Here is a 25,896-nt window from a genome sequence, read left to right on the forward strand (position 1 = left end):
CCTATATTCAGCTATAGTGTAGATTCTTCTCCTAACACAAACATTAAATGCCATTGACAATGAATACATCATATGTGTCTGAGCAAATCACCTTTTTTAGTTTTTTGTCCTAACACAATTCCCATTGACAATATCATCATACATCATGAGATGGTATGATGATAAGAGCACCCCTCACTTCACACGGGTGTGATTTTTGAGGGGCGCTAGCCCCTCCTATACACAGGTTTAATGTTTGTCTTTAGTTCAATGTTTGTTTTGTAAATGCATTGACAATGAAGGGAAAATGTACATCAAAATGTGTCATTTACGTCATATTGTCTCTTTATTGTTAATGGCGTTTAATATTTGTGTTTGCACCGATGTTTTACATCACCATTACATCACCTAATCAACATGAGTTAGACTTTAATATATTAGCGCCCCTCACTTCACACGGGTGTGATATCTGCCGATCTGTCCAAATTACAATTGGAGTTACCAGTAGACTGTGACTGTATTGTTGGACAGTTGGACTTTTTCCATCATTGCCATTATGGGGAACTGGAGGGATGTATAGAGTAGGCCATCTGGCCAAGCACAAGCCAGAGAGTCCTGTCCTCTCCATCACAAGTGAGGGTCTACCATGTTATCCGCAGGCCAGCGTGGTCGCCATGCAGAGACAACAACATTTTAACCTTAAGGGTTAAGATGTCAACCTTCTTTGACTTAGGGGGTCTTCACCCTCAGTACATTTGTTACTGTAAATTAGACCGTTCTAATTTTTCTTGAGAGTATCTTGTGGCCCAGAGGACTTAGAGCTTTAGTTGCTAAAACCTTTTCCTCCTGGGAGACCAAATCTCTGTTTCAGTATATCCACTTGAACCCACCTTACCTTGCCAGGCACAGTCTCATTAAAACACACAGCGGTGTTGGTCTTTGGCCCATTTTGGGCACAAGCTTATTTTCAGGTCTTCAAAAACTCAATGACCTCACAGACGGTTCATTGCCCCATACACAAGTATTTTGAGTTCATGCACCAATCTGATATCACGTAATGCACATGATGATAGTTCAATACATACATACACAAATTCATTTTTTTCAGGCAACGGAAATGAAAGAAAGGTATTGTAACTACTTTATCACACAGTTCTGAATTCATACAGAAACAGTATTTGATTTGAAATGTTGTGCTCAGGCCAGGGTCCTATTTTAATGACTCACCAAAGATGGCAAAACAGGCTCTGACAAACAAGGTGAAAGGGTCTTCTACACCCCCCCATGTCTCTCTGTTCATCCAGCCAAAAACTATAATTAATGGGAGCTGACCCTACTTTAACTTGGCACTCAGCAAGGGGTTGGATTTGTGATAAGACCTTCTCATCAGAATAGTATCCTGTCCAAAGGGCGGATGAATACTCCAGTCTGACTCACTTAACAAAAACAAAAGATGGCCCTTGGGCCATTATGGCTTGAACCAAGCTTACTTTATTAATCATAAGATGGAGTGTCATTTCTCACGTCATCTAATCTGATCCCATGAGTCTACTGTCTGAACAGTGTAGTTCATTAACTGGGCCACAAGCTGAAGCCTTTACATTTAAAGTCATACTGTGTAACATTAATTTTTAGTAGTCTATTTTACAGACACCCCTTGTAGCTCCGTTGTCATTACAGCATTTGTGGATATGGAACTACCACTGAACAAGGAAGGGTCCTATAGCGCTGGGTCCTATAGGGCTGGAGGATATTTTGGAATATAACAACACGTCATCAGAAACGGTATTTATTAATGCTAAAATACATAAGTACATAAATACATGTCCGGTACATTTCCGGTGCCTATGTCATTTTGGCATGAGCGTCGGGGCAGTGAAAGATCATATGAAAAATTACTTCAAAAGAAAAATATATATAATAATCACACGTACATTTCAGAAAATATGCCATTATTACCTTCAAATCTAAAGAAATTAGTTTAATGGTCCACAAAGTACACAATGTATAATGTATTTGGGTTCCTACGCAAGTATGAAAAGTATGGAATTTCATTTCATACTTTTCCAGGTCTAGAAAGTATGTAAAATAATGTATGGAAAAATATTTATGTTTCCAGACTACCGATATTACTGCTGTTCTGTTGCCCTGGGCGGCCAGGGGGAAGAGCTGTGCCGCCCTGGAATTCTCTCTGACACTGAACCGACTTTTTATCTCTGACACCTCGAATTTTCGGCCGCAGCTTGCCCGGGGAGAGACCAACAGGCCTGAAATTAGAGTCTGGAAAAAGTATGGCATTTTGAAATTCCGAATGTGTAGGAACCCTGTGTATAGAAGAAATCAGTTTGATCCTTTGTCAATTTCTCAAAATTGTTGAACCCCATTTGTTGTTTATTTTATTGTTCAAAATCTCAAGGCTAACGTTGCAAAGACACTCATACATGAGACACTACTGTACTCATGACTAATTAACAACAGTCTGATTTGTTTTAATAAAGCAACTCTCTCCACAGACATATTAAATATTTGTTCTTTTTATTTGGCACAACACAAAAGTGCTTCAAGATAACACTGCCCATGATTAGTCTGGCACGAAAACAATTTCATGGAACATTTATTGGTCTCATTCATCATACCTTGGTGTAAGTCTGTCCTTAAAATTCTTAAACGTTCTTTAAGGCACAATATGTGTAAAAAGTTACACATTTTGGAGTAGAGATAACATTTTGTGCAAATGTTCCTGGAACTTTTATGGTTTATTTGTTCATTATGTTTAGGACTAAATATGGTGCATTTGCATTCCCCATATTTGAACCCTCGAACAATAATAATAATAAAGAGCTTAAAAGTGATTTTAGCTTGTATTCAGGATTAGTAAGACAATTTTAAGATGATTTAAGTCAATTTATCTTATTGCACTAGCAAATTATTTGGTTGGTGTTGATGTTGACTTTTAGTATCTTCATCTTCAACTTGTTATCCTTAATACAATATGATATCACTTAATAAGCGTGGCATTTTTGCTGTGGATATGAAATGTATACCAACATATCTTATATTATCCAAGGACATAAATCTCTAAATCACATTAAGGTCTTAGCCTATATAAATATGCTGGTTTTCTATCGAAGTACAAAAAAACACAGGTTCATCACCCTTTTTTAAATCAATAACTTATCCCTAGAAATTGCATTTTATTATCACTGCAGACAAAACCCCAGCTTGTAATTTCACATTGTTTGGTCAGATATATACGTCATTGTCAGAACAGTCGAAAGCACAACACATTTTCAATGTTTTTCAATGTTTTCATATAAAAAGAAAAGAAAATAGAGAATCTTTGGTGGCTAAGCAAAAATAGAATAAAAATGTCTATAAAAATGCATCAAAATACAATAAGTTGTCAACGGCTACAGCAAAGGGCCAACAAGGCAGAGAAATCCAGCGTTGACTTAAACTATGTATAAAAAAGGACACTTTTATATATTTTTTTATTTATCACAAAAAGATCATAAATTACTTGAGACCTTCAGAATGTGCCTGCCTTCGGACAACATCCTGTCACCTTGATGCAATGCAAACAGAACCACTGAGGTATATCATCTCCATTACTATACGTCAAGCATCACGCGGCACCATGGGAGAGTGACATAAAAGTGCATAGAATTTAAATTCATGTCAGTCTGTAGTACTTGTTCCATTCCAAATGTCATTCTCTTCCAAGTGCTCTTGTCCCTTTCACTAGGCCTAATAAAGGTATTGCATGCGTATGGATAACAATCTATGGAAATGTATTTATCAAATTATGCTATTGTATCCTCTTTGAGGATAACCATCTTCTCCCTTCATATCTCTCCTCTTCTTTAAAAAAATCTTTAAAAAACATTTCACGTCCTCATTCAACTTGATCTTCTACCAGACTCAGCTTGACAGCTTCCATAGGATACTGTCCAAAGAGATGACATTATCTGGATTGCCAGAGATTGAATAAGAGCAAGGGCATATGGAGAGACGAACACGTTTTGGGTTGGAACAAGCCCATGATGTCCACTTGGTGGTATCATTCATGTTGGCAGAAAGAAATACATTAAAATCAAAATAGTGTTACAACATTTCTGACACATACACTCATAATATAAAAAAGAAAAACATGGTCTTTGTTTCTGTAGAAACAAAACAGTCACAGCAGCAATGATACACTGTCTCTCTTCTGGTCACATGACTTCACCTCTGGTCACCTGATCCCGTGGAGAGCCTATCTACCAATCAGTGATCAGTTTGAGATTATTCACTTTGTAAACATTGAGAGAGAGAAAGAGCAGCTCCCCCTTTCCTCACCCTTTTCCCCTTCTAAGTGTTCTTTGCAGCACTTCCAAAGCATTTTTAAGAACACTGGATACGGTATACGGCAATGCTTTTTGCCCAGAAAATGGTTGAGTGTTTAGACCATGTGACATAAAAGAAATGCACCTTAACTTCTAGACTGGGTGGGGTGTCCTTTTGTCAGGGTGCCCTAAACCTAATAGTCAATTTGACAATTGCACAGTAAACCTTACTGGTAACTGATGTTACCAGTGTCTCTTTACGCCTTGTTCTCGCAACGCAATGGTATTAATTCTTATCGGTTTACAGTCATCTGGCAGTGGAGATAATAAACACTAGTAGAAATACTATTATTAGAAATACTAAATAATGACTTTTTTTACTAGCAACCACACAAACATGTTGTTTATTCTAAATTATTCATGTATGTATGTACCACTCAGTTATTACTAGGGGAAATACTGGTGCATAGCCTGTAATAATTTTACCGCAATCCTTGTACAAGACATGTACAAAAGCACCCATAGGGGAATGACAATTTTAAGAATGGTATTGTTTGCATCTACTTTTAAGTCACAGCTTCCAATTACATTTTGTGGGAGCCATTGTGTCCCTCTTATTCAGTTTAATTTACGTCACATGGTGAGAGAGCAGCCCATTAGCAGAATGTTTCTTGGAAAGAGACGAGCACTGTTTTTGCATCATACATCCAGCACCATGTCGTAGTGAGAATCTTTCTTCCTCTTCCCGCATTTATTTATCAGCACCGTGTACAACGTCAGAAGCATGACCCAATAACTGGCGTACACAATCGCCCCTATGATCAGAACTATTTTCTCTGAATCAGGGAAAGGTTTTCTGGTCTCTTGGATTGTGGTATAAATAATACCAACGAAGAGGATGGTGAACCAAACAGATATGGGAATAAGGCCGATGAAATTCGTCACAACGGTTTTCCTCCCAGAAGTGCCCCATCCAGATTTATTGATTGTCGCTATGGCAAACATTTTAGCCGGCAATAGGCTCGACATGTACAGGACGGAGTAAAACGACATGAACACCATGACAATGTTGCCTCGTAGGCAGCTGGCGAATGCTGCCTTGATCAGTGCTACTGCCTGGACAATGAGTAGGAACAAGAGGATATTCCAGAGCCTTCCTTGGTAGAATAGCTGTATTGCAGTGGCAATGAGGAAAAACGGGAAGAACCCCGTGATCACAGCCTCGTAGGTCATCCACAGATGATGCTTGTGGAACCACATGGAGTTGTAGAGCCACTCTCTGAAGTAGGACTTACTCCACCGAGTCTGCTGGTTGAGCCAGCGCAGGTATGTGATGGGCGTCTCAGTGAGGCATTTCGACCGCGCTGTGTATTTGGTTGCGTACCCGAGGCTGAGAACCCTGTTTGTGAGGTGCCGGTCATCCCCAAAACTGCAGTGAGAACCCATGAAGGTCTGGTGGTACCAGTCCTCCACAAACTCGTGCAGAAGAGAGTTCCGGTACATTCCTAATGGTCCACTGATGCACTGGACGCAGCCAAAGTAAGACTGGCACGCTCGCTCTATGTTGAAGGCCATCCAGTACCGCACACTGCTCAAGAAGGAGATCCATGACTCATACTTATTCAGGATCTAGATGGAACAGGAGAGATTACAGAGAATGATTTAAGAGATGATAAATGATGAAGCATGGCTTATACGCAGTAAAAACAGGAGGAGATTATGTTAATTCAAAACCTTGAATTTATATACCTGTACATCACCTCCCACGCCCCCCACCATTGGGTCTTCTTCTAGAACCTTAACCATCTCCACTGATGAGGCAGGGTCCAACATGGTGTCAGAGTCACACACCTAAATGAAATGCACAAAATGCTCAGTACTTACTGCATACGATTTACAAGCTTTGTTCCACAGCATTGTATTATATGACAGATATAGTCTACTGAACACTAGTAACCATGTTTGATACATTTAGTATAAAATATAGAATTTTGGAAACCTTTATCATTCATTCATTTCTCTCAATCATTCTCAAGTTATGATGAAGCCCAAACTCTGCATTTGAAATATGTAATGCTTGATAATAATGAGTATTGATTATTTGAATGCCATACCATAAAATGGCCCATAAAATGGAAATGTATCTGGTTGTGATCAAATCACACTAGTGCCTCGAACTTACTTCTCAACTTGGAGGCAGCAAACACTTTAGAATTCACACCTAGGCACCTAGCGGACACAACACTGAAAATCCTCAAACTTTCCCATGCCCTCGCCAACAACACCACTTAGCCTTTGGGACCTGTATCTCATTACAATTACAGCCACTCTCTGTGACTTGTGACAGATTAGGAAGCTCTGTGGAGTGTTGCTATTGGTGAATTAACTGAAACACCATCACTGCATTGGCCATGTATTTGTATGAGGCAGTGGTTAATTATAATTATGACATTCCAATTAGCTTTAGAGGCAATCATTCTAATGAATAAATAATCTAAAGCTTATGTTTACTTTTTACTACAATCGTCTACTACAGTATATGATAATTCGGTTGCTAATGATGAGTGTATCACATGTTTAGCCTATAACAGTCTGGTCTTATGTGTTCATCTCATCTTAAAAGATCCCTCATGCCTAAATTGGGAGTGAAGTCTTCACTTAGTCCTTAATGATATCACCTACACAGGTGATGTCATTAGGCCTAATTGAAGACTGGTGACTCATGGGAAAACACATGGTTTGCTGTTTGTATCTCCCCTTGTGTGATAGTTAAATGAAGTGAAGTTAATCTAGAAAATGTATCTTTTGTTCTTCCTTAACTTGTCTTCAGTGTATTGAGGCTACTTTTCTGTGATAAAAGCTAAATTGAATTAGTCTAGTACTGGTCTGAATCAAGCAAAAGGATATATGTTGCCAGCACATAATCTATTCAATTTTCTATTGCAATGAATAGCAGAATTCTTCACACCCAAGTAATCACCACCTTGATTGCTTTGGATATAATCACCAACACTCACTTTTGGCAAGCATTTGAGTGGCACATACCCATTTCTCCCTCTCTCTGTATTTTCCCCTTTCATTCAGTCCATAAATGGCAGAATTGTTTTGAAGTATGTCTAAATAAGTGGGCTCTGGCAGCCTGTAGCCTGGTGCAGGTGTTTGATAGCGTCATGCCAATGAAGGATCTTTTTAACCTCACAACTACTCTAGTTTCTATTGAATTAAGGCTAATAAAGTACTATTGAGTTAATAAGGTTGATTTTACACCAATTGTCTGCCCTACAATTTACAATTAAGGTATTTAGAAGACACCCTTTATCCAAAGCAACTTACAGCAAGGTAAGACTTGCATAAGACTAGCCTGGCCTAAGACTAAACCAGACCGAATCAGCCGTTGGCAAAATTAAATTGCCTGCCGGCGGTCCGTGCGATATTAGTCTGGTTTATTAACCAGGCTAGCATAAGACTGCATGGTCATTAAGGCTAGGTCAGGGGTTACAGGCTAAGGTGGTGTCTGAAGAAGTGAGTCTTCAGGTTGCAGCAGACATTTGCAAGTGAGCCTCAGTTCTAACTGCAATGGGGAGTTTGTTCCACATTTTTGGAGTCTGGGGCGTGTGGATCTTTTAGGGAAGGTTCAGACAGCTTCTCTGTGTTAGCTTTGTTTTGGTTGTGTTGTAGACCAACATCAGTGTTTTGTGCAAGCAGTAACTGGGAGCCAATGGCGGGAGCCAGGAAAGGGGGAGAAGTGAACATTTTGGCTGGTTGAAGAACAAGCTTGCTGTGGCATTCTGTATAATTTGGAGGTGCTTATGTGTACATGTGAGTGAGGCCAGTAAGTAGCAAGTCACAGTAATCAAGTTTTATATAACTGAGGTCTGGATAAGAAGCTGGGCTAACTCCTGCCCTGGGTGAGGAAACTGTGCCTGATCCTTCAAGTGGGCATGGGCATCTCTTAATGCCATGAGTTAGCTTTAACATCGTATTGTAAATGTAACCTGATGGCTCTGACTATTGGCTGGCATTTTTGACTTACCACACATTTTAATGTCTACCTGCCCCAAGTTAACATAATTAAAGTCAAAGATAGTGGTTATAATCCCTTTGTGTAACATTTAATGTATTACATTGTAGGAGCTTCTGATGTACAGTACAGTACAGTACAGTACAGTACAGTACTGCATGTCTAAAGCATCTAGGTGTAGTTGAACCTTGTGAACCTCCAATTTAAATAGATGTTTATCTGTTCATGGATATAATACGCTGTTTCTGAGAGGATTTGTCCTTCATTGCAGTCAAGAGGTTAATCGAGAACTACCCTAGCATGGGGCCTACTTTTCAAAAATGTGGATGCAATAAAATGTCTGAGGCTGTTAGACCAACATAAAACAATGGTGTCCATTATGCAACACTGATGTGCCATCTTTTTGTGGGGTTACATTTTGTGCCTTGTGCTATCTGACATTGACATTTGCTTCTGCTGGACAATGATAAAGCTTTATGTCTAATCAAAAGCATCGGTAATGGTTTTGTAAATGAAATGCAATTTAAATTGAATCCAGGCAGATCCAATAGGCATTATGGAATTGTGCAACGCCCTATTTCCAAAGCTGTATCACATTCTATAAGCATGCCAGGGAAAGTCAAAGCAAATTATAGGCTTGAAACCAACAACCATAGAGAGAATATCACCAAGACTTGCCAAAGCCTGGATTTGAAATAATCAAATTTACGAATACCCCAGGTTTGGCATGACACGGTCAGAGTTTCTTTGTATAATGCATTTATCTTTGAACTCTATGTAATAGGCTTACCCTAAACAAACCTCTGACCCAAAGGGTGCTCATTTGAACGAGGCCTCCTCCCCTCCCTCCCTCAATAGCTCATGAGCGGGGCGCATATGTTGGTTAGACATACTAACACTCTGACAGGCATTAGTCCGACAACACTGTCGCTCCCGACATGCATGGCTGGTTACACCTCACCTGTGCCTCCCAACATTTGTGGCAGGTTAAAACTAACCGGTGGCTTTCTGTGAGGTTAGGTTTGGGTTAGGGTTTCGGACCAAACACATGCACCCTCTCCTGAGCAAGGAACGCAAAAGTGGCAGCTAATGTCAAGGGAGGTATTAAGAATGTCAAGCACAGCTGCAATTTAAGTTTCTCATTAAAGCCCCTTTTTCCTTATTGTTTGTCTTTTTTAATCAACACTACTGCTATTGTGTTCTTGATTTTATGTGTCAGCCTTCCAACAAAATGTTGCAATATTTCCTGTGATTTAGATGTGACTCTCAGGTCTGTGAAAAAGTATAATACATAAGTATGTCTAGCTGTCTGCTGCCCCTCATGCTATTTCACGCAACATTACACTGCGTACACACAACCACCATCCATCTTAGACTGGCTAAAAGGTTTCTGGGGAGTATTTCTTACAAATTAAATTGTATTATTTGCAGCACCTAATAGCTTCAGTTGTGTAGTATATATATTATTAGACTACACATAACTTGGGGATTTTCTTTGTCTTTCCATGACCCAGTTTTGTGTCCTGAGCCAGACTTTGAATGATGTGTAGATGATGTAAAAGATCTGCTGTTACATTTAGTCATTGGCTCCCCTGCCCTGCCCCTTGTTCATGCTACACCACACTACATGATGCACACAGCCACCATCCATCTTAACCAGACACAAAAGACTCTTTGTAGACCCCATATTTGGTTTGGCACAGCCCTCGTTCCCTCCCCCCAGCCATCCCTTCATCCCTCTCTCCCTCCGTCGTACTACCTCCATCCCCCACTCGTACTCCCCAGCGTTACCTGCCCTACAGCCTCCTTCCCTGCCTCAGTCTGTCTTCCATGTGCGCCCTCCATCATTCCTCAGATGTTTTAATGTCCTAGCCTCCACATGTTTACAGTAGCATTCAAACAGGCTGTGAACATCCAGTGTCTACTCATCCCACATCTGCACATCTGGTAGCCTATCTGTTCATATAACCTATCATAATTTTCTACCGAATTCCCCACACTAATAAACCATCCATCCATCCATCCATCCATCCATCCATCCATCCATCCATCCATCCATCCATCTAATCTTACCTGCACATAGTCCACGCTCCTCCCCAGTGCTTTGAAGGCTGTATACATGACCTCTCTCTTTCCTCCCCACTTCTGCATGATGCAGACACACTTGTTGTTCAGCACCAGCCTGGAGACTTGCTGCATACTCTCCGCATAGCTCTCATCCGTCTCCTCGGGTCCTTTGAAATGATAGTTACTTCTCCACACGTATGTGGCTGCTTTGTCCCATCCCATGATCTCTTTGAATATTTCCATCATGTAAAGGTCTTCTTCCGTGTTGCCGTCGATCACCATTATCACCTTGATACCCGGGTACGACAGCCTCTTCACGGACATCAGGCATTTCCTCAGGTAGTTTGGGTCTTCTTGATATGATGCAATGCACAATGCCAGAGACTTGTTCAACTTGATCGGCGTCTCCAAGGATCGTCTCATGTTCCGGTGTTCTAAGAGGGCAAAGAGGCTCTGGATGATGAGGTGGATGACCAGAATGGCGCCATACAGGCCGAAGGAGACGTGGTTGCGGGCAGTGGTGAAGAACTGATAGCCCATTATGTAGGCTGTAGAGATGCCCACCAGGAGGGACACGCCAAACATGGTGGTGCCGAATACCCGCAGATAGGTGAGGCCTCTTTGGCATTTCATCTAGGGACAAAAGATTAAAGGAAAACGGGGTGAATAGAGTTTAGGACCTTTTGACATCTTATCTAGGCACAATCGAAGAATAAACTGGTGGTTGAATATAGAGATTACGAATAAACCCAGATTATAACTTTAATCTGGTAAAAGGACACATCTTTATTTTGATTGCAATGCAACAAAACTAATGTAGTGAGAGGTGACAAAGTGGAAGTGGAGAGTAAAAAGAAAATGTATTTATATATAATGTAACTGTATTAGAACATTTATTCTAATGTATTGAGATTGAGAAGCACAAACTAAGGTTGAAAATGCAGTAATGTCTACCCTCCCTCTCTCTCTTCTTCCCGTCCCCAAAATCCCGTCTAAATGTCAGACAGTTGTGAGTAGCCGATTGTTCCAACTTTCTTTAACGCGGGTGGTCGCACATTACAAGATGTCTTGACCTAATTTAAAGGCAAACTGGCAGCCCAGCCAAAAAGTCCCAGATCCAGGTGTTGTGTGAATACTCATGAGACAAACCTCCACTCCTCTAAAACTAGGGTCCTCCAACATTTTTCAGACCACCACCCTTAAAACATCACCCTGCTGGACCAGCTGGTCCACGAAGAGTTATTATTACTCAAGTAACCATGAGAGACCTCCTCCTGTGACTAATAGCTAATAGATGCTTAATGCACAAAGTCCCAGGTAAACAAAGTCTTATGGTCCACTCCAGTAGTTGTTATGCTGTATTTCTCCTTTGTAATGCTGCTACCGCCATCTGTTTGGCAGACCAGAGCAAACCCACTCAGTGCAGGCTCAACTCGGCCCAGCACAGTGTGGACCACCCTGTGATGTCATCTGTTTATATCTCCGTGGGAAGAAAAAGACAAGAGCTTTTAGACGCTGCACGTGGCCGTCTCCCCTACTACATTTGAGAGTCCCATACTGGATTTCAGGAATATAGTATACATATAATTCCTTCATCATATATATATTGTGTGTGTGTGTGTGTGTGTGTGTGTGTGTGTGTGTGTGTGTGTGTGTGTGTGTGTGTGTGTGTGTGTGTGTGTGTGTGTGTGTGTGTGTGTGTGTGTGTGTGTGTGTGTGTGTGTGTGTGTGTGTGTGTGTGTGTGTGTGCGTGCGTGCGTGCGTGGAGAGAGAGAATTATGTGAAAGGTGTGTGTGTGTGTGCGTGTGTGCGTGCGTGTGTGTGTGTGTGTGTGTGTGTGTGGGGAGGGAGAGCATTTTGTGAAAGGTGTGTGTTTGTGAAATCTCACAAGCTAATACATCGATCAGTGTCACAGTTGTTTTCCAGTCCTTCAACGGCAACTACCAGTATTCTATTGTTGTGAATTCATAATCTCAGCTATGGAGTGGAACTAGCCATATAGTCCGACACCACTGAGATAGAGCGAGACACACAGTGAGACTGTGGCACCGCATCACACACAGACTTATGTATTCAGTTAACGTCTGATTAGGATCATAAGTAAATTAAGAACATATCCGTCTAACAGTAGAATATCTGTACAATGTAACTAAGTACAGTATACACTATAGAATGTCTACATAATATATGCTATCTAAATTACATAGGCCTTTGCATAGGCCTGCAAGGTCGTTCAACATCAGATAACTGATTGAGAAGCACCTTCAGCACCAACATGACCTATATCACAACTTCATCAACTTCAAGAAAGCCTTTGACCGTGTTTGGCATGAAGGGTTGTGGCAGGCTCTCAGAAACTACAACTTTGACAATAACCTCATACAGGTTATTCAATCACTCTATACAAACTCAAGCAGTGCAGTTCTCATTAACAACACCATGGGAGAACTCGCCATCAGACTGGAAGAGGTAGCGAGGGCATATGTCATGGAGATAAGTGAAGAGAAAAGCAAGATCCTTGTCAACAGTCACAACCAACTAACACCAAACCAACATCACAATGAACGGACAAACCCTGGAAGTAGTAAAGGATTACCTTGGGTCTTTCGTGAGTGAGGATGGCAGCTCCACAAAGGAGATAAAAACAAGAATCGGCATAGCAACATCAGCCATCAGCAATGACTGGCCAGAGTCTGGAGAAGCAACACCATCAACTTCCCGGTGAAGGTTAGGCTGTACAAGTCACTTGTACTCGCCACCCTACTATATGTTTGTGAGAGCTGGACACTCACAGCGGACACTGAGCGCAGGATACAGTCCTTCGAGAACAAGTGCTACAGAAGGATGCTACATACAGTACATGTATATCATATAAAGAACACCGGACAAATGATTACGTTAGACAGAAAGTCACCTTCCATGCTGGAGAACAGGAGCCTCTACTCTCAACAGTAAAATGTCGCAAACTGGCCTGGTATGGTCATGTCACAAGGCATACCTCGCTGTCAAAGACCATCCTACAGGGGACAGTAGAAGGAAAGCAGAGAAGAGGCAGGCAGAGAAAGTCCTGGATGGACAACATCAAGGAATGGACTGGCTGCAGCTTCCAGACCCTGCTACGCATAGCGGAAGACCGAGATCGCTGGAGATCCCTGACTGCCCATGCATCCACCATGACACCCCTACGGCCCCCTAGGCCATGGGATGAGTAAGTAAGTAAGCAAGGTCGTCGAGGCTAGGGCAAGTGCTACGGCAACTAAAGTGCTATGGGCTAAGGTGGAGTCTGAAGAGGTGTTATTGCGAATGCAGTGATTGCGAATGCTGTGAGCACTAACTATGAGACCCTGCAGATCGTGTCTGTCTGTGTGTCTGTCTGTGTGTCTGTCTGTCCCGCTGTGACACCACCAGCCCGCCACCAGAGGGCGCAGCTGTAGCACACACACACACACACACACACACACACACACACACACACATACACACACACACACACACACACACACACACACAAACAACCACACACACACACACAGTAGAAAACTTAAAAAAATTACTAACTAAAAAGAAAAAAAAAGTACATAATTTATTCTAATTGTTGTTATTGCAATTTACGAGCTGCGTTCGCTTCCCGCGTTTGCGCGTCTTACTTGTTGTCATGCTAGTTGATCACATTCGGTGGTAATGTGTGATTGGGTGTGTCGGCCACTGGTCACAGTTGTGACGAACAATAGGGTTGTCAAGAGAATAATGCTATGAGATGAACATACTCTCTGGCAGGAGCTCTCCACACCACACCTAAACCCAGATAGACAGATAGCGATGGAGCAAAACAAGAATGATGAAAAAATAAAACATACACGGTAGTCTAATTTATGTGTGAGTGTGAATTCGACTTTAGAGGACGAAAATCAGGGAGGACGAAATTCAGGGAGGAATGAGGACAAATACAGAGAGTGTACAGAGAGAAAGCATAGGAATGGGGAAAAAGCAACCGATGGAGACAAAACGAGACAGTGAGACAGTTTTTTCTAAAGCAGAGACGAGAGACAGAGGCTCAGAAAAAGAGGTAAGAGACAGAAAGAGAGGGATAGAAATAGAGGAGACATAATGCCAGAGCAGGGAACAACACACACACACCCCCACACACACACACACACAGACACACACTCTCTCTCTCTCTCACACTCCTTGGCACAGACATAATGCCTTGTTCATTTGATCATTGGATGAGAAGGCCACAACTAATGTAGCAGGCCTCTGCTGGCACGTGGTGGACCTCTTAACGTCAGACGCTCATTTACAAGACCCTTGACACATGTTACACACACACTCACACACACACACGCGCGCGCACTAAAATACATCAACATATAAAACCCCCTGACACCCCTGAGTTTGTACAAAAAAAACAATGAGGAATGATTGCGCACAGTGTACTCATTAGTACATTAGCCTGTGTGTGTGTGTGTGTGTGTGTGTGTGTGTGTGTGTGTGTGTGTGTGTGTGTGTGTGTGTGTGTGTGTGTGTGTGTGTGTGTGTGTGTGTGTGTGTGTGTGTGTGTGTGTGTGTGTGTGTGTGTGTGTGTGTGTGTGTGTGTGTGCGCGTGTGTGTGTGTGTGAGCTCACAATATATTGAAACCCTGCCATCAACTCAGACTGAACCCAGTTTGTTAAAACAAAAAACACAGACACGTGATGTATCAAGAAAAAAAGCACTCATAACATTGCCCAATAAATGAGCAGCCTAAGGTGTGTGTTCTGTAATGCTTTGTTCATTTCTGTAGCAACTAAAAGTCAATCGGTGGAAGGAGATTTCTCATCGACAAACCTCTCTGTTTCAACTCTATGGCATGAAATTAACGCAAAGGATTTTACTGTGTACTTTTATAGGAAGCCAGTGAAATATGCATCTCTGCAACTGCACACAATACTTTCAGACCGATAGAAATACACAATCTTTACAATGATATTACCTCTATAGGTGTGGCAAGCATTGGTGAAAGGACGATGTGTGACAATCGATAAGATCTATGTGCTTTTTTGAAATCCAACTTCAGAGAAATAGAGCCTCTAATCAAGGGAGTATTTGGGTCGATTGTTTCTTCGGCACATGTGGATGATGTCACTTTGGCACTTTTGTGTGTGTGTTTGTGTGTGTGTGTGTGTGTGTGTGTGTGTGTGTGTGTGTGTGTGTGTGTGCGTGTGTGTGTGTGTGTGTGCTCACGCATATAAGGCTTTATGCATGATGTTGAAAGTGTCATTAACACATGGATGATGTCACCCAATCGTTGTCTCCTGTGCACTCCACGAACATATGTGTGTCTGTGTCTGTGTGTGGTGACCTTGTGTTGGGCTGTTGGATCTCACTCTGACGTTATTCAATATTCTCTAGAGGGAAACTCCCACTTGGCTCTGTCTTTGAGATAAGATTACAGCCATGCTAAATGATGGATTTACAGATGAATGGAAAATGAATGAATGAAAAATTAACGAATGTATGAATGAAGTACAGTATGTGGTTCTATCAATCTCTATGGAGGATTATCAAACAATCCTCTCGGAGATAACAGTAAATGATCAAGTCAAGTAATGCAAAGATGAATGAGTAAATACTAGTACATGTAAGATGCCTCCCAATGAAACATTACAGAGCTCATGCGGTTGACCCAACTGTAACAAATTCAACCCTTATCCACAAGATGATATAATTTAACAATGTTGAAAATCATAGCCCATCGTCACATGTGCAGTAGGTTTAACTTAATGTTATGTAACAGCCCCAGGCCTGTCCGATATTTATGTTGCTTGTCTGGGTAAATGTGAATGCCATTAAGCCGGCCTGCTGCTTGAGACTGGCCATGTGTTTGTGTGTATATGTCTCCTGGTGTGTACCTCCAGTATGTGTGTGTTCAATCTCTGTTTGTAAGCATTGAGTGTGTGTGTGTGTGTGTGTGTGTGTGTGTGTGTGTGTGTGTGTGTGTGTGTGTGTGTGTGTGTGTGTGTGTGTGTGTGTGTGTGTGTGTCCATTTACTCAGTCTGTACGTGTCTTCAGCTCACATGTGTTCTGTATGTACCGTATGTGCTCATGGTCACATATGTGTGCGTGAGTGCCTGCGTGAGTGTGCGTGTGTGTCTGTATATACTGCAGGGAGATGGGGAGGGTGTAACTGACTAAGCATATAGGAGAACAGGAGGGTGGAATCTAGCTCAACAGGGAGAAGTTCCATGGGGCTGTGATGGAGCATGAAGTATAACAAGGCTCGACGGATTGTGTGTGCATGCGATGCGTGCATGTGTGTCTTTGAGGCATGCTGCTGCACACCTGCCTGGAAATTGTTGTGGGACCATGAAGGACAGAGGGGAGTAGAGAGGGCAGGGGAGTAGAGGGCGGCAGCAGAACATGTCTTCATATTCTACTCCTAAACTGACTGACTCAGCGTTTGCTTGACTATAGACAGTGGTGGAAGAAGTACTTTTGAGCAAGTAAAAGTATTGGTGCCACAATATGAAAATACCTCAACATTTTACTTGAGTAAAAGTACAAACGTAGTGGCATGACAATTATACTTAAGTAGTACCAAAGTAAAAGTACTTTCAAAAATAGCATATCCACAAGCTTGTGAGTTTGTCGATCTGCTTAAGTGGTTAATGTATGTTTTGCATTAATAATATAAATCTACAAAATAACTTGCTGCTAATGCTGTCAAATATTTTTTGCGTAAATAGTACAATATTTTGTACTATTTAAGTTTAAAGTATAAAAAGTAACTTACACTAAAGTAAATGTACCTCAAAATTGTACTTAAGTACAGCACTGTAGTTACTTCATACCACTGGCTATAGATGTATTGAGATTGATGTTCACAAATCATTGCTGTAGCACTAAGGAAGGAGGCAGCTCCCACCTGTGGCTCGTATGATGTAATGGTGAGGATATTTATGAGAACAGCAGTATATGGGGAAATGTGGTTCATAAAATGACTTCTAAAGACTATAGGGTGGAGGGTTATACACTGACTAACATGAAGATGTTGTGGATCCATATGATGTCATTATACACAACAATAAAAGCTTCAAATCTTGGTGGTTTAATGATTTGTCATGACGAAAATTAATAGTGAAAATAGCTGTTCTGTCGCGATTGTAGATCTGTTATTATTTTAATACTAGAGCATAGAGGGTATCTGTCAGTCCCTTTTATGCCCATTGATGTATTGCCAATCAGTGCTGTGTAATGCTTGTCTATATTGTCATTCAATGCTTTGTACTCAGAGAAAAGCAGACAAGAATTCTGGCTCTGATTGATGGGTGAATGGGTGGGTGGATAGATGTAATAAAAGATGAGTAGACAGGCTAAAAGTCAGGCCAGATAGAATTCTGAACAAATAGGCCTGGTAGACATATTGACAGAAAGACAGACAGCACAGTCAAGGTTGAATTCAGGGAAGGCCATGTCTAGAGTGAGCATGCACTTCTGAAAGTGTGCGTCTGTGCGTGTGTGTGTGACTGTGTGTGTGTGTGTGTGTGTGTGTGTGTGCGTGTGCGTGCGTGCGTGCGTGCTTGTGTGTGTGTGTGTGTGTGTGTGCGTGCGTGCAGGACTGGGCTGGGCAGGATGCATTTAAAAAGCATTACATTCAGACAGCCTCACGACAGTCGTAGCAGAAGGCAGGAAACTCCTTGCTCACAACGTTGCTACAACAGGCTGTGAGAGACATGGGAGTTGGCTTCTATCATTGACTCCATGTACTGGACTGTCTCAATTTACAGTTAAACATACAATTTGATTAGTTTTATTCTAGTCTGTGGGAGTAAGTTGAGCTGTGAAATCAGATTCAAGTAGTCTGAACTTGAACTGACTATGTTCACATAACGGCAAGTAGCCATTTTGCTTTTATATCATGTGTGTGTGTGTGTGTGTGTGTGTGTGTGTATGTGTGTGTGTGTGTGTGTGTGTGTGTCGGGGGGGGGGGGGGGTGGTGGTGTTACAAGAAAAGAGGTGGCAAAAGAGGTGGAGAAAGAGAAGGAGGAGCAAAGATAAGAGGGACAATTAAGCTACATTCTAGTAATATCAGTGAAGAGCCTCGATCCTTCATTCATTCATTTGGTGCTGTGTCATTAGCTTTGTCCCTCTCTTGTCTCACGTCTTCCCTGTAACACCCCCACCATGTGCTGGAGGCATGCTCCTCCCTGTAAACCCCCCACCCCCCTTACCATGTGGCGGAGGCATGCTCTTGTGGGGGCATTGGCATTACAAGAGCCAGAACTAAACAGTATCATAATACACCACACACTACACTGCGCTATGCAATGCACGTCTTCCTACATGATTGGAATCAGGTGGGCAGGAATGCGACTGGCAGAGACACAAAGTTTCAATGTTACAATTTAACATCCTCTTTTTTTCTCCCCCACCAGCATGCCCCTCTTAAATCCATTTCCTCCTCTTCCTTTGTGTTATTGGAATCAGGTGGGACAAGGCCACTAAGACTGGCTTCAGTGCCGTTTAAGAGAGAGAGAGTCAGAGCTGGTATAAGTAGGCCTAAATTCATATTTCACATATTTCATAGTTCACTGCGTCATTGCAGCTATAGTTGTAGTTGTGTATTGCATTTGGAAGTTGAACCCAGCTCAACTTGTTCAATTTGTAGCTTTGTATCTTTTGCAGCAGCTACAAATGCTGGATTTGCGTCGTAGTTTCACGTCGCTGGCTTCCAGTGAAAATGAATGGTAGACTGTATCTTTGCATCTGCTTGTGTGAACGCACTATTGGAGTGTAATGTAACCAAAGGGTGAAATTGGTCAATGTGGTTATACTCTCTGTTAGAAATGGATAAATGAACACTGAGGTTTTAAGCAGGGTAGTGAGGCCGAATCACAGGTTCTGTGAATTTGTTTGTAAACTTGTGAGAATGTCCAGAAACATATCACTTTCTGAAACAGACAAATGGACAGAAATTGAGCCTAAACATTGTGGCATATGACATCACACTGCTTGTTAAGTTATGACGACACTGGTGTGACACAGTGCCTCTTTCTCTCTCTCTCTCTCTCTCTCTCTCTCTCTCTGTGTATCTCCTCCATGCTCTTGTCTTCTGATAAATCACTCTTGCTTTTGTGAATGAGTCGAGAGCTGCAGCAGCAGGTCTAGAGAGACGGAGAGAGGCTTAGGGTGAGAGAGAGAGAGAGAGAGAGAGAGTGTGTGTGTGTGTGTGTGTGTGTGTGTGTGTGTGTGTGTGTGTGTGTGTGTGTGTGTGTGTGTGTGTGTGTGTGTGTGTGTGTGTGTGTGTGTGTGTGTGTGTGTGTGTGTGTGTGTGTGTGTGTGTGTGTGTGTGTGTGAGAGAGAGAGAGAGAGACACACACACACACACACAGAAAGATACAGAGAGTGACAGAAAGTGATAGGAGAGACACAACAGAGAGGCAGAGCAGAGAGATGGGAGTCATCATGGTAATGAATGATCTTGGCTCAACTCATTCAACTGTTGTACTGGGGTTGAGCTTAGCATGCTGTAAGATGTTCCACTGGCCCAGTCACACCAAACCTCTCTATGGTACAGTGACTACAGTCTCACTTTTTTAATATCTTTCTGCAGATGGACTGTGTGTACATGATGACCACAATTCAGATTTGTGATCCTTAGTTTACAGCATAGAGCAGATATCTGTGCGCTTTCTAAACAGGAAAAACCCATGTGTGTGGCTGGTTTTGTCAATGTTTTAGTCATTAGACTATTTGAACTGTGCCAAATACTGACTTTATCATTCAAAAGTCTCTCTCTCTCTCTCTCTCTCTCTCTCTCTCTCTTGATCTTTCTCTCATCCATTCGTGTCACACCTTCCTATTTAGCTCTCTTCCGCTCCACATGATAATATGTGCTATTCATAGTGCCAGGGCTATTATCACAGATACTTAAACCAGAGAGATAAGCTGTAGTATAGTGTGTGGTCCAAACAAACAGGAAGAAATTGAAAAGAGAGTAATTCATTTGCATTAATGAAATTCATTAGATCTCATTACAACTTAATTCAAAATGTTGTTCCTTGGTTACCAGAAGTTGGTTTCTTTCTTAGTTCCTGGAGTTACACCACAGTTATACGCCGAGTTACGCAATAGAACCAGTATCACATTACAGATTCACTTCATTCATCCCTGAGGGAACATTAAAGTATTACAGTATCCAAGATCTTATAAAAGATTATGTACATTGTCTTGTATCATTTATATACTCATTTATATAGTCATCAAACAAATACAGTATGTTCACTTAAACCCTAAGTTGTTGCCCGGGGTCCCCCAAGGGTCTACTTGGTCACTTCCTTTTTTTCCCTCAGGGGTTCCCAAACTGTGGTGCGTGCACCCTCTCTAGGGGGTGCGTGACATGAAAAGGGTAAAACTCGACCTGTAAGGGTGTAAGGTATCGACCTGTAAGGTTCCCCACCTTAAGGGTGGGGAACTCAACACCTCACTTAGATAGCTGTGTGGTACAGCTAGATGTGCCACTTTTTTACAGCTGCTATGCTGTCATGCCCATGCTTCATAAATAAAATGTGCCTAACCCTGTGGGATTAATTGATTCAGGGTGTGTGCGGTGGTTACTTTCAATGGTTACCAATGTATCATACACAGGCTGCAAAGCAACATGTGCGACTTCTCTTCTCTGACCTAGTTGTGTGCATAGTTCCCATGCATGCCCCAAGGACGTCACATTAGAGCTAAGCACTAATGGCACGTGAGACCCAGTGTAAGTCCTAATAGGCACCAGTCATGGAATGGCTTCCTCTAAATATACACAGTAAAATCCTCGGTGTTAATTTAATTCTGAGAATCTACAGATGTAACCAATGGGTCAATTTGGTTGCATCTGTACAGTCTCAGAGTTACAAATCGAATGTAGGCCTACTGTGCGCCTTTTGCGCCCAGTGGAAGAGCCATACGGTGATAATGATTAGGGAGAGTATAGGTAATGTTTAGTGTGCTTGTATCCTCTAGGACTGCACACTGCACATAATGTCATCTGGGCCAACATAAACTTTCTATCTTGTGATGTGTTAGTAATTAGCTTGTTAGTAATTAGCTTGATGATTATTATCATTGGAAAGTCAGCGTGTTTTTTCAAGATCAAGCTACTGAAAATGTAAATGTTTAGGCAACTTGTCTACAGAACACCAACAGTCTGCTCACCATACTGTACTGTCGGCATACAGTACTAAATATCACACTAATAGGGGCCAGCCATGGATTGGAATGCTTTCCTCATCAAGCAAGCAGTATACAGAGCCTTGCCCAGCAGAGGAACTCCCTACAGGGCTGAGATTAGAGACTCTAGAATTTGTTTGTGTCTATGCTAGTCAGTGTGTACATAGACAGTAGGACTACACACGTGTGCTGGTCCTATGCACAGTAGGATATATGTGGCTTCTACAGGCTAGAGAGGGGGTCTGCTGCAGGATGGCAGCCACTATGGGGGTAGGCTAAGTTTGCATATTCAGTTCTCACTTAGCCAGTAGATGTTTTTGTCCCAATAATTATATTGGGTGTTGAGCAGCAGCTGCTGCATTCATAAAGCAAGGATACAAAAAGTGTCTCTTGGTCTTGATGAGATGTCTTTGAGGGCATGCCAAAATTGAATGACCTGAAGTATGTAGACATGAGTTCAAGACGACAAATATAACTAACAAACTATTAATACTCCTTGACTAAAAGGTTAAGGAAATTAAGGAAGGCTAGTGACCTGAGTGAGTGGTAATGAGTTTGAATCCCCGGACCCACAGACGAGGTGTAACTGCTTATAGCAGCTAACTGCAGAAGGCAGTATAGGTAGCACATATGTATGGATATATAATACAGGCTAGCAGCTAGCTGAATGCATGTGAAACTTGAAGCATTATCTTAAGCATTATCTTCATGTGATTGAATCAGTGGATAACTTATTTCACAAAGGATCATTAGCAGACTTTGCTTCCTATCGTTATCTTTCACTTTCATCTGCACTCTCAAATGATCATTGCAACAGCAGTAAGAGTGAAACACAGGAGAGGTAAGTGTCTGTAACCAAACCAAGATTATAAGAATAAATACAAAATCAAATAAAATATAGACTTCTTTAGATTCTGACACTATCCATGGGTATAGCTGAATGAATGAGTTAACGTATGTACAGTAGGCCTACTGTGACTGTCTGTCATTAAATATGTCTAAATGCTCTAGCATTCTATCAACAGTGAATGTACCGGTATGTATGAATGAATATGGAATGGATGGATATATGTACAGACTATTAGCAGTGAATGAATGAATGAATGAATGAATACATGCAGGGTAAACTGTGTGAGTAAAACAGTGTGAGTATACTATATGCTGAAGCGTTTCCAAGACAGTAGGAAGTAGATAGCAGGGGTAGGAGACAGATATGTGTCTGAAATGCCTAGACGGCCAACTCACAGATGGCCATTCCTTGTGTGGGATGTTCTCATGTGCTGAGCCAGCAGAACAAACTCAAATTGAGTGTTCACATACAGTAGGCGGAAGGAGAAAGAAAGGGCATGTTAACCACTTAAACACCAGCATCCCTATTCTAAGGGAACGTAGCCAAATATAGGCAATATTCAGTAGAGAGATTTGGTGTAGATCGAAACAAGAGTGCAGTCAGTGCTTAACAGAGTGGGATGCACAGCTGTTAATTTCCATGGCGTATACGGGGTCATGTAAGGACCATCCACATGGAGGCATGTTCAGACCGAGAGTTATGAATGGCTGACCCAGTGCTTGAATGAACCACGTTCATATTCATAGATAAATATTGAAAGTGTAGGACTTGTGTGTCATATCACACAGACGGCACAGAAGAGAGAGAGAGAGAGAGAGAGAGAGAGAGAGAGAGAGAGAGAGAGAGAGAGAGAGAGAGAGAGAGAGAGAGAGAGAGAGAGAGAGAGAGAGAGAGAGAGAGAGAGAGAGAGAGAGAGAGAGAGAGAGGGAGAGAGGGAGAGAGAGAGAGAGAGAAAGTGTGTGTGTGTGTGTGTGTGTGTGTGTGTGTGTGTGTGTGTGTGTGTGTGTGTGTGTACACAGCGGTAGGATTTCAGAACACATGATTCACTCATCTTGTTTCAACATTAAATTGTTTCAACATTTTCAATGATCAATAGTAAAGATTTAAATTGTCTGTGTGACTGTGTGTGTGTGTGTGTGTGTGTGTGTGTGTGTGTGTGTGTGTGTGTGTGTGTGTGTGTGTGTGTGTGTGTGTGTGTGTGTGTGTGTGTGTGTGTGTGCGTGCGCGTGTGCATGCATGCATGCGCGTGTGTGTGTGTGTGTGTGTGTGTGTGTGTGTGTGAGAGAGAGAGAGAGAGAGAGAAGGGTGAGCGCTTGTTGAGAGGCTCTCACCTCACTTTATACACTTTGTGTAATAACATCAGATGCAAAATAATTAAGTCAGTGACAGTATGTTCACTATTGACTAATATATTAATAATATAGTATTACGTTAATATTATACAAATTCCCATAGTCTCAAACAATATAAGACATAAAACAATATGACTGACATACAGTGGGCATCAAATTTCAAGCCCCAAATTACAGTGTCGAAATGCTGCCTTTCCATTGGTTCAAACTTATCCCCGCGAATGACGTATAAGCCAAGTGCCGTACTAAAAGTTGAATCTAACGGGGATAATGAAAGACAGAAAAAAGTGGATCGGATGCAACATCATTTCAGTGCAGTATCGTACTATACCACAAATTAGAGTGGATGTCATCCAGCTTTTCCTCAGACAGTCCTTTTAAGTTAACACACATGATCGCACCAAATCAGCCAAATCTGTTTGAATGAAGTCTAGGCTATTCTCAGAGTCAAGCAGACAGTGGGTAAAGGTATAGGCTGCCTATAGCTTTACCTACTTGTCAGAGTCAAGAGTATGCATAGACTAATCTTTTTCTATAGCTTTCAAGTTTAGAAACTGACGAAGAAACTTGCTGGTAGGTATAGTGCGTAAATTAAAATCTCTCCAAAGCGCAGCGCCAAATGAGGACTGACACTTGGCGTGAGTTCACATTTTCAGCATAGCATCACTCAGCCTTTAAATATAACACCGACAAAAGGACACCAGGAATGACTAAATAAATGTTAAAATGGCTAAAAAGATTTTTTCTTCTTTTTTTAAATATCTATGGAGAAATCATATACACGTGTCAAAGAAAAAAACACTATGACAGTATTATTTTCAAATCGAATAGTTAAACAATTTAGGGAGATCATGCATCCATTCTAAAATCTTACTATATGTGAAATCTTATAGCACTTTAATACCCCCCACCCCACAGCAGGAACCTTGAGAAAATGAACTGGTGTCATGTCAAAAAGTGCGACTGAAGTAGTTTTTTACCTTGAAACAGCTGTTGTCCGTGCGTCCGTCCTTGAACAGGGATGCAGTCACCTCTTGCGTCTCTTACAGCGCTCGGCTTGGAGAAAACTTCTCGACAAAGTTTCAGAGGACACCTTTGTGAGTCTCATGAATCCTCTCCAAGTGATCCTCATGTGGATTAAAAAAAAAGGTTTGTGCACGTTCCCACAAGTGTGCCTGGTTTGAATGGCTGACAACTTTTTAAGAAGCTGTATTTGGGCTTCTTTTTTAACTTGTCTGTCTGCACACATTAATTATGCAACGCATGCATATTATATGTTTGCACACAAGCATCTTGCCAGTCAGCTGTGGCACCATGCGTAAAAAAAACACATACAAAATTACATTAATAAAAAAAATCCCAGTCTTTGGTAGTTTCATACATATGTTGCAAGAAAAATAAACCCTATTATGAGGGGAAAAATCTATCCAACAAGCACCGGGTCTCTCAACTTTGGCCGTGTGATTTATTAAAATCATAAAAAGAAAATTACAAATTAACTACTATATCCAACAGTAGTCAGTTCACTTTTCTTTTCTTTTCTTTTCTTTTTTTTTTTAAAGTTTGAAGGGGCGTGTAGGTAGGCAATTCAAGTTTCCCAAGCAGCATCCATCCAGGTTAGGCTACACACACAGAGCGCACTGAAGTGCCCAAAACTCTCGCTTCTTGTCTGTTACCGCTGTTCCTGTTCTAGCCGTCTAATTCCTTCCAGACGGCGGTGTGTGTGCTGCCTCGTTTATGCTTCCTGCGGCTTCCAAGCCCCTTTACCGGGCTGCTACAGATTGGCGACTTGTTTTAATAAGGGGGGAAGGTTTGGGGCTAAGGATGAGGAGGAGCAAACACCAAACGACGCTCCTTGAGGAGGAGGAGGAGAGTGACACAGGAGGAGAGGACGCACGCACACACACACACACACACACACACACACACACACACACACACACACACACACACACACACACACACACACACACACACACACACACACATTCACGACCATTCAAACTTATTGGGTGCAGATGGAGAAGGAGAGGGAGGCGAACAATCGTCTCCTCATTCAATTAAGGGGCATCATGACCCTGTGGTCGTTATATCCCGAAGCAAATT

At 41.8% G+C, this 25,896-nt stretch overlaps 1 protein-coding gene across 1 annotated transcript; it reads right to left on the reverse strand.

Annotated features, from left to right (window-relative positions):
• Nucleotides 1-1,815: 1,815 nt before the first annotated feature.
• On the reverse strand, nucleotides 1,816-25,508 carry has2 (hyaluronan synthase 2). The gene is made up of 4 exons (XM_083761602.1): nucleotides 24,771-25,508; nucleotides 10,399-11,025; nucleotides 6,054-6,155; nucleotides 1,816-5,933 (listed from the first exon to the last, which is right to left on the reverse strand). The coding sequence occupies exons 2-4, from the start codon at nucleotides 11,023-11,025 to the stop codon at nucleotides 5,004-5,006; spliced, it is 1,659 nt and encodes a 552-aa protein (XP_083617728.1). The 5' UTR covers nucleotides 24,771-25,508; the 3' UTR covers nucleotides 1,816-5,003.
• Between the last annotated feature and the right edge of the window lie 388 nt (nucleotides 25,509-25,896).

Source organism: Protomyctophum parallelum (assembly GCF_964188405.1).
Source record: "Protomyctophum parallelum genome assembly, chromosome: 3".
Lineage (NCBI taxonomy): Eukaryota > Metazoa > Chordata > Actinopteri > Myctophiformes > Myctophidae > Protomyctophum > Protomyctophum parallelum.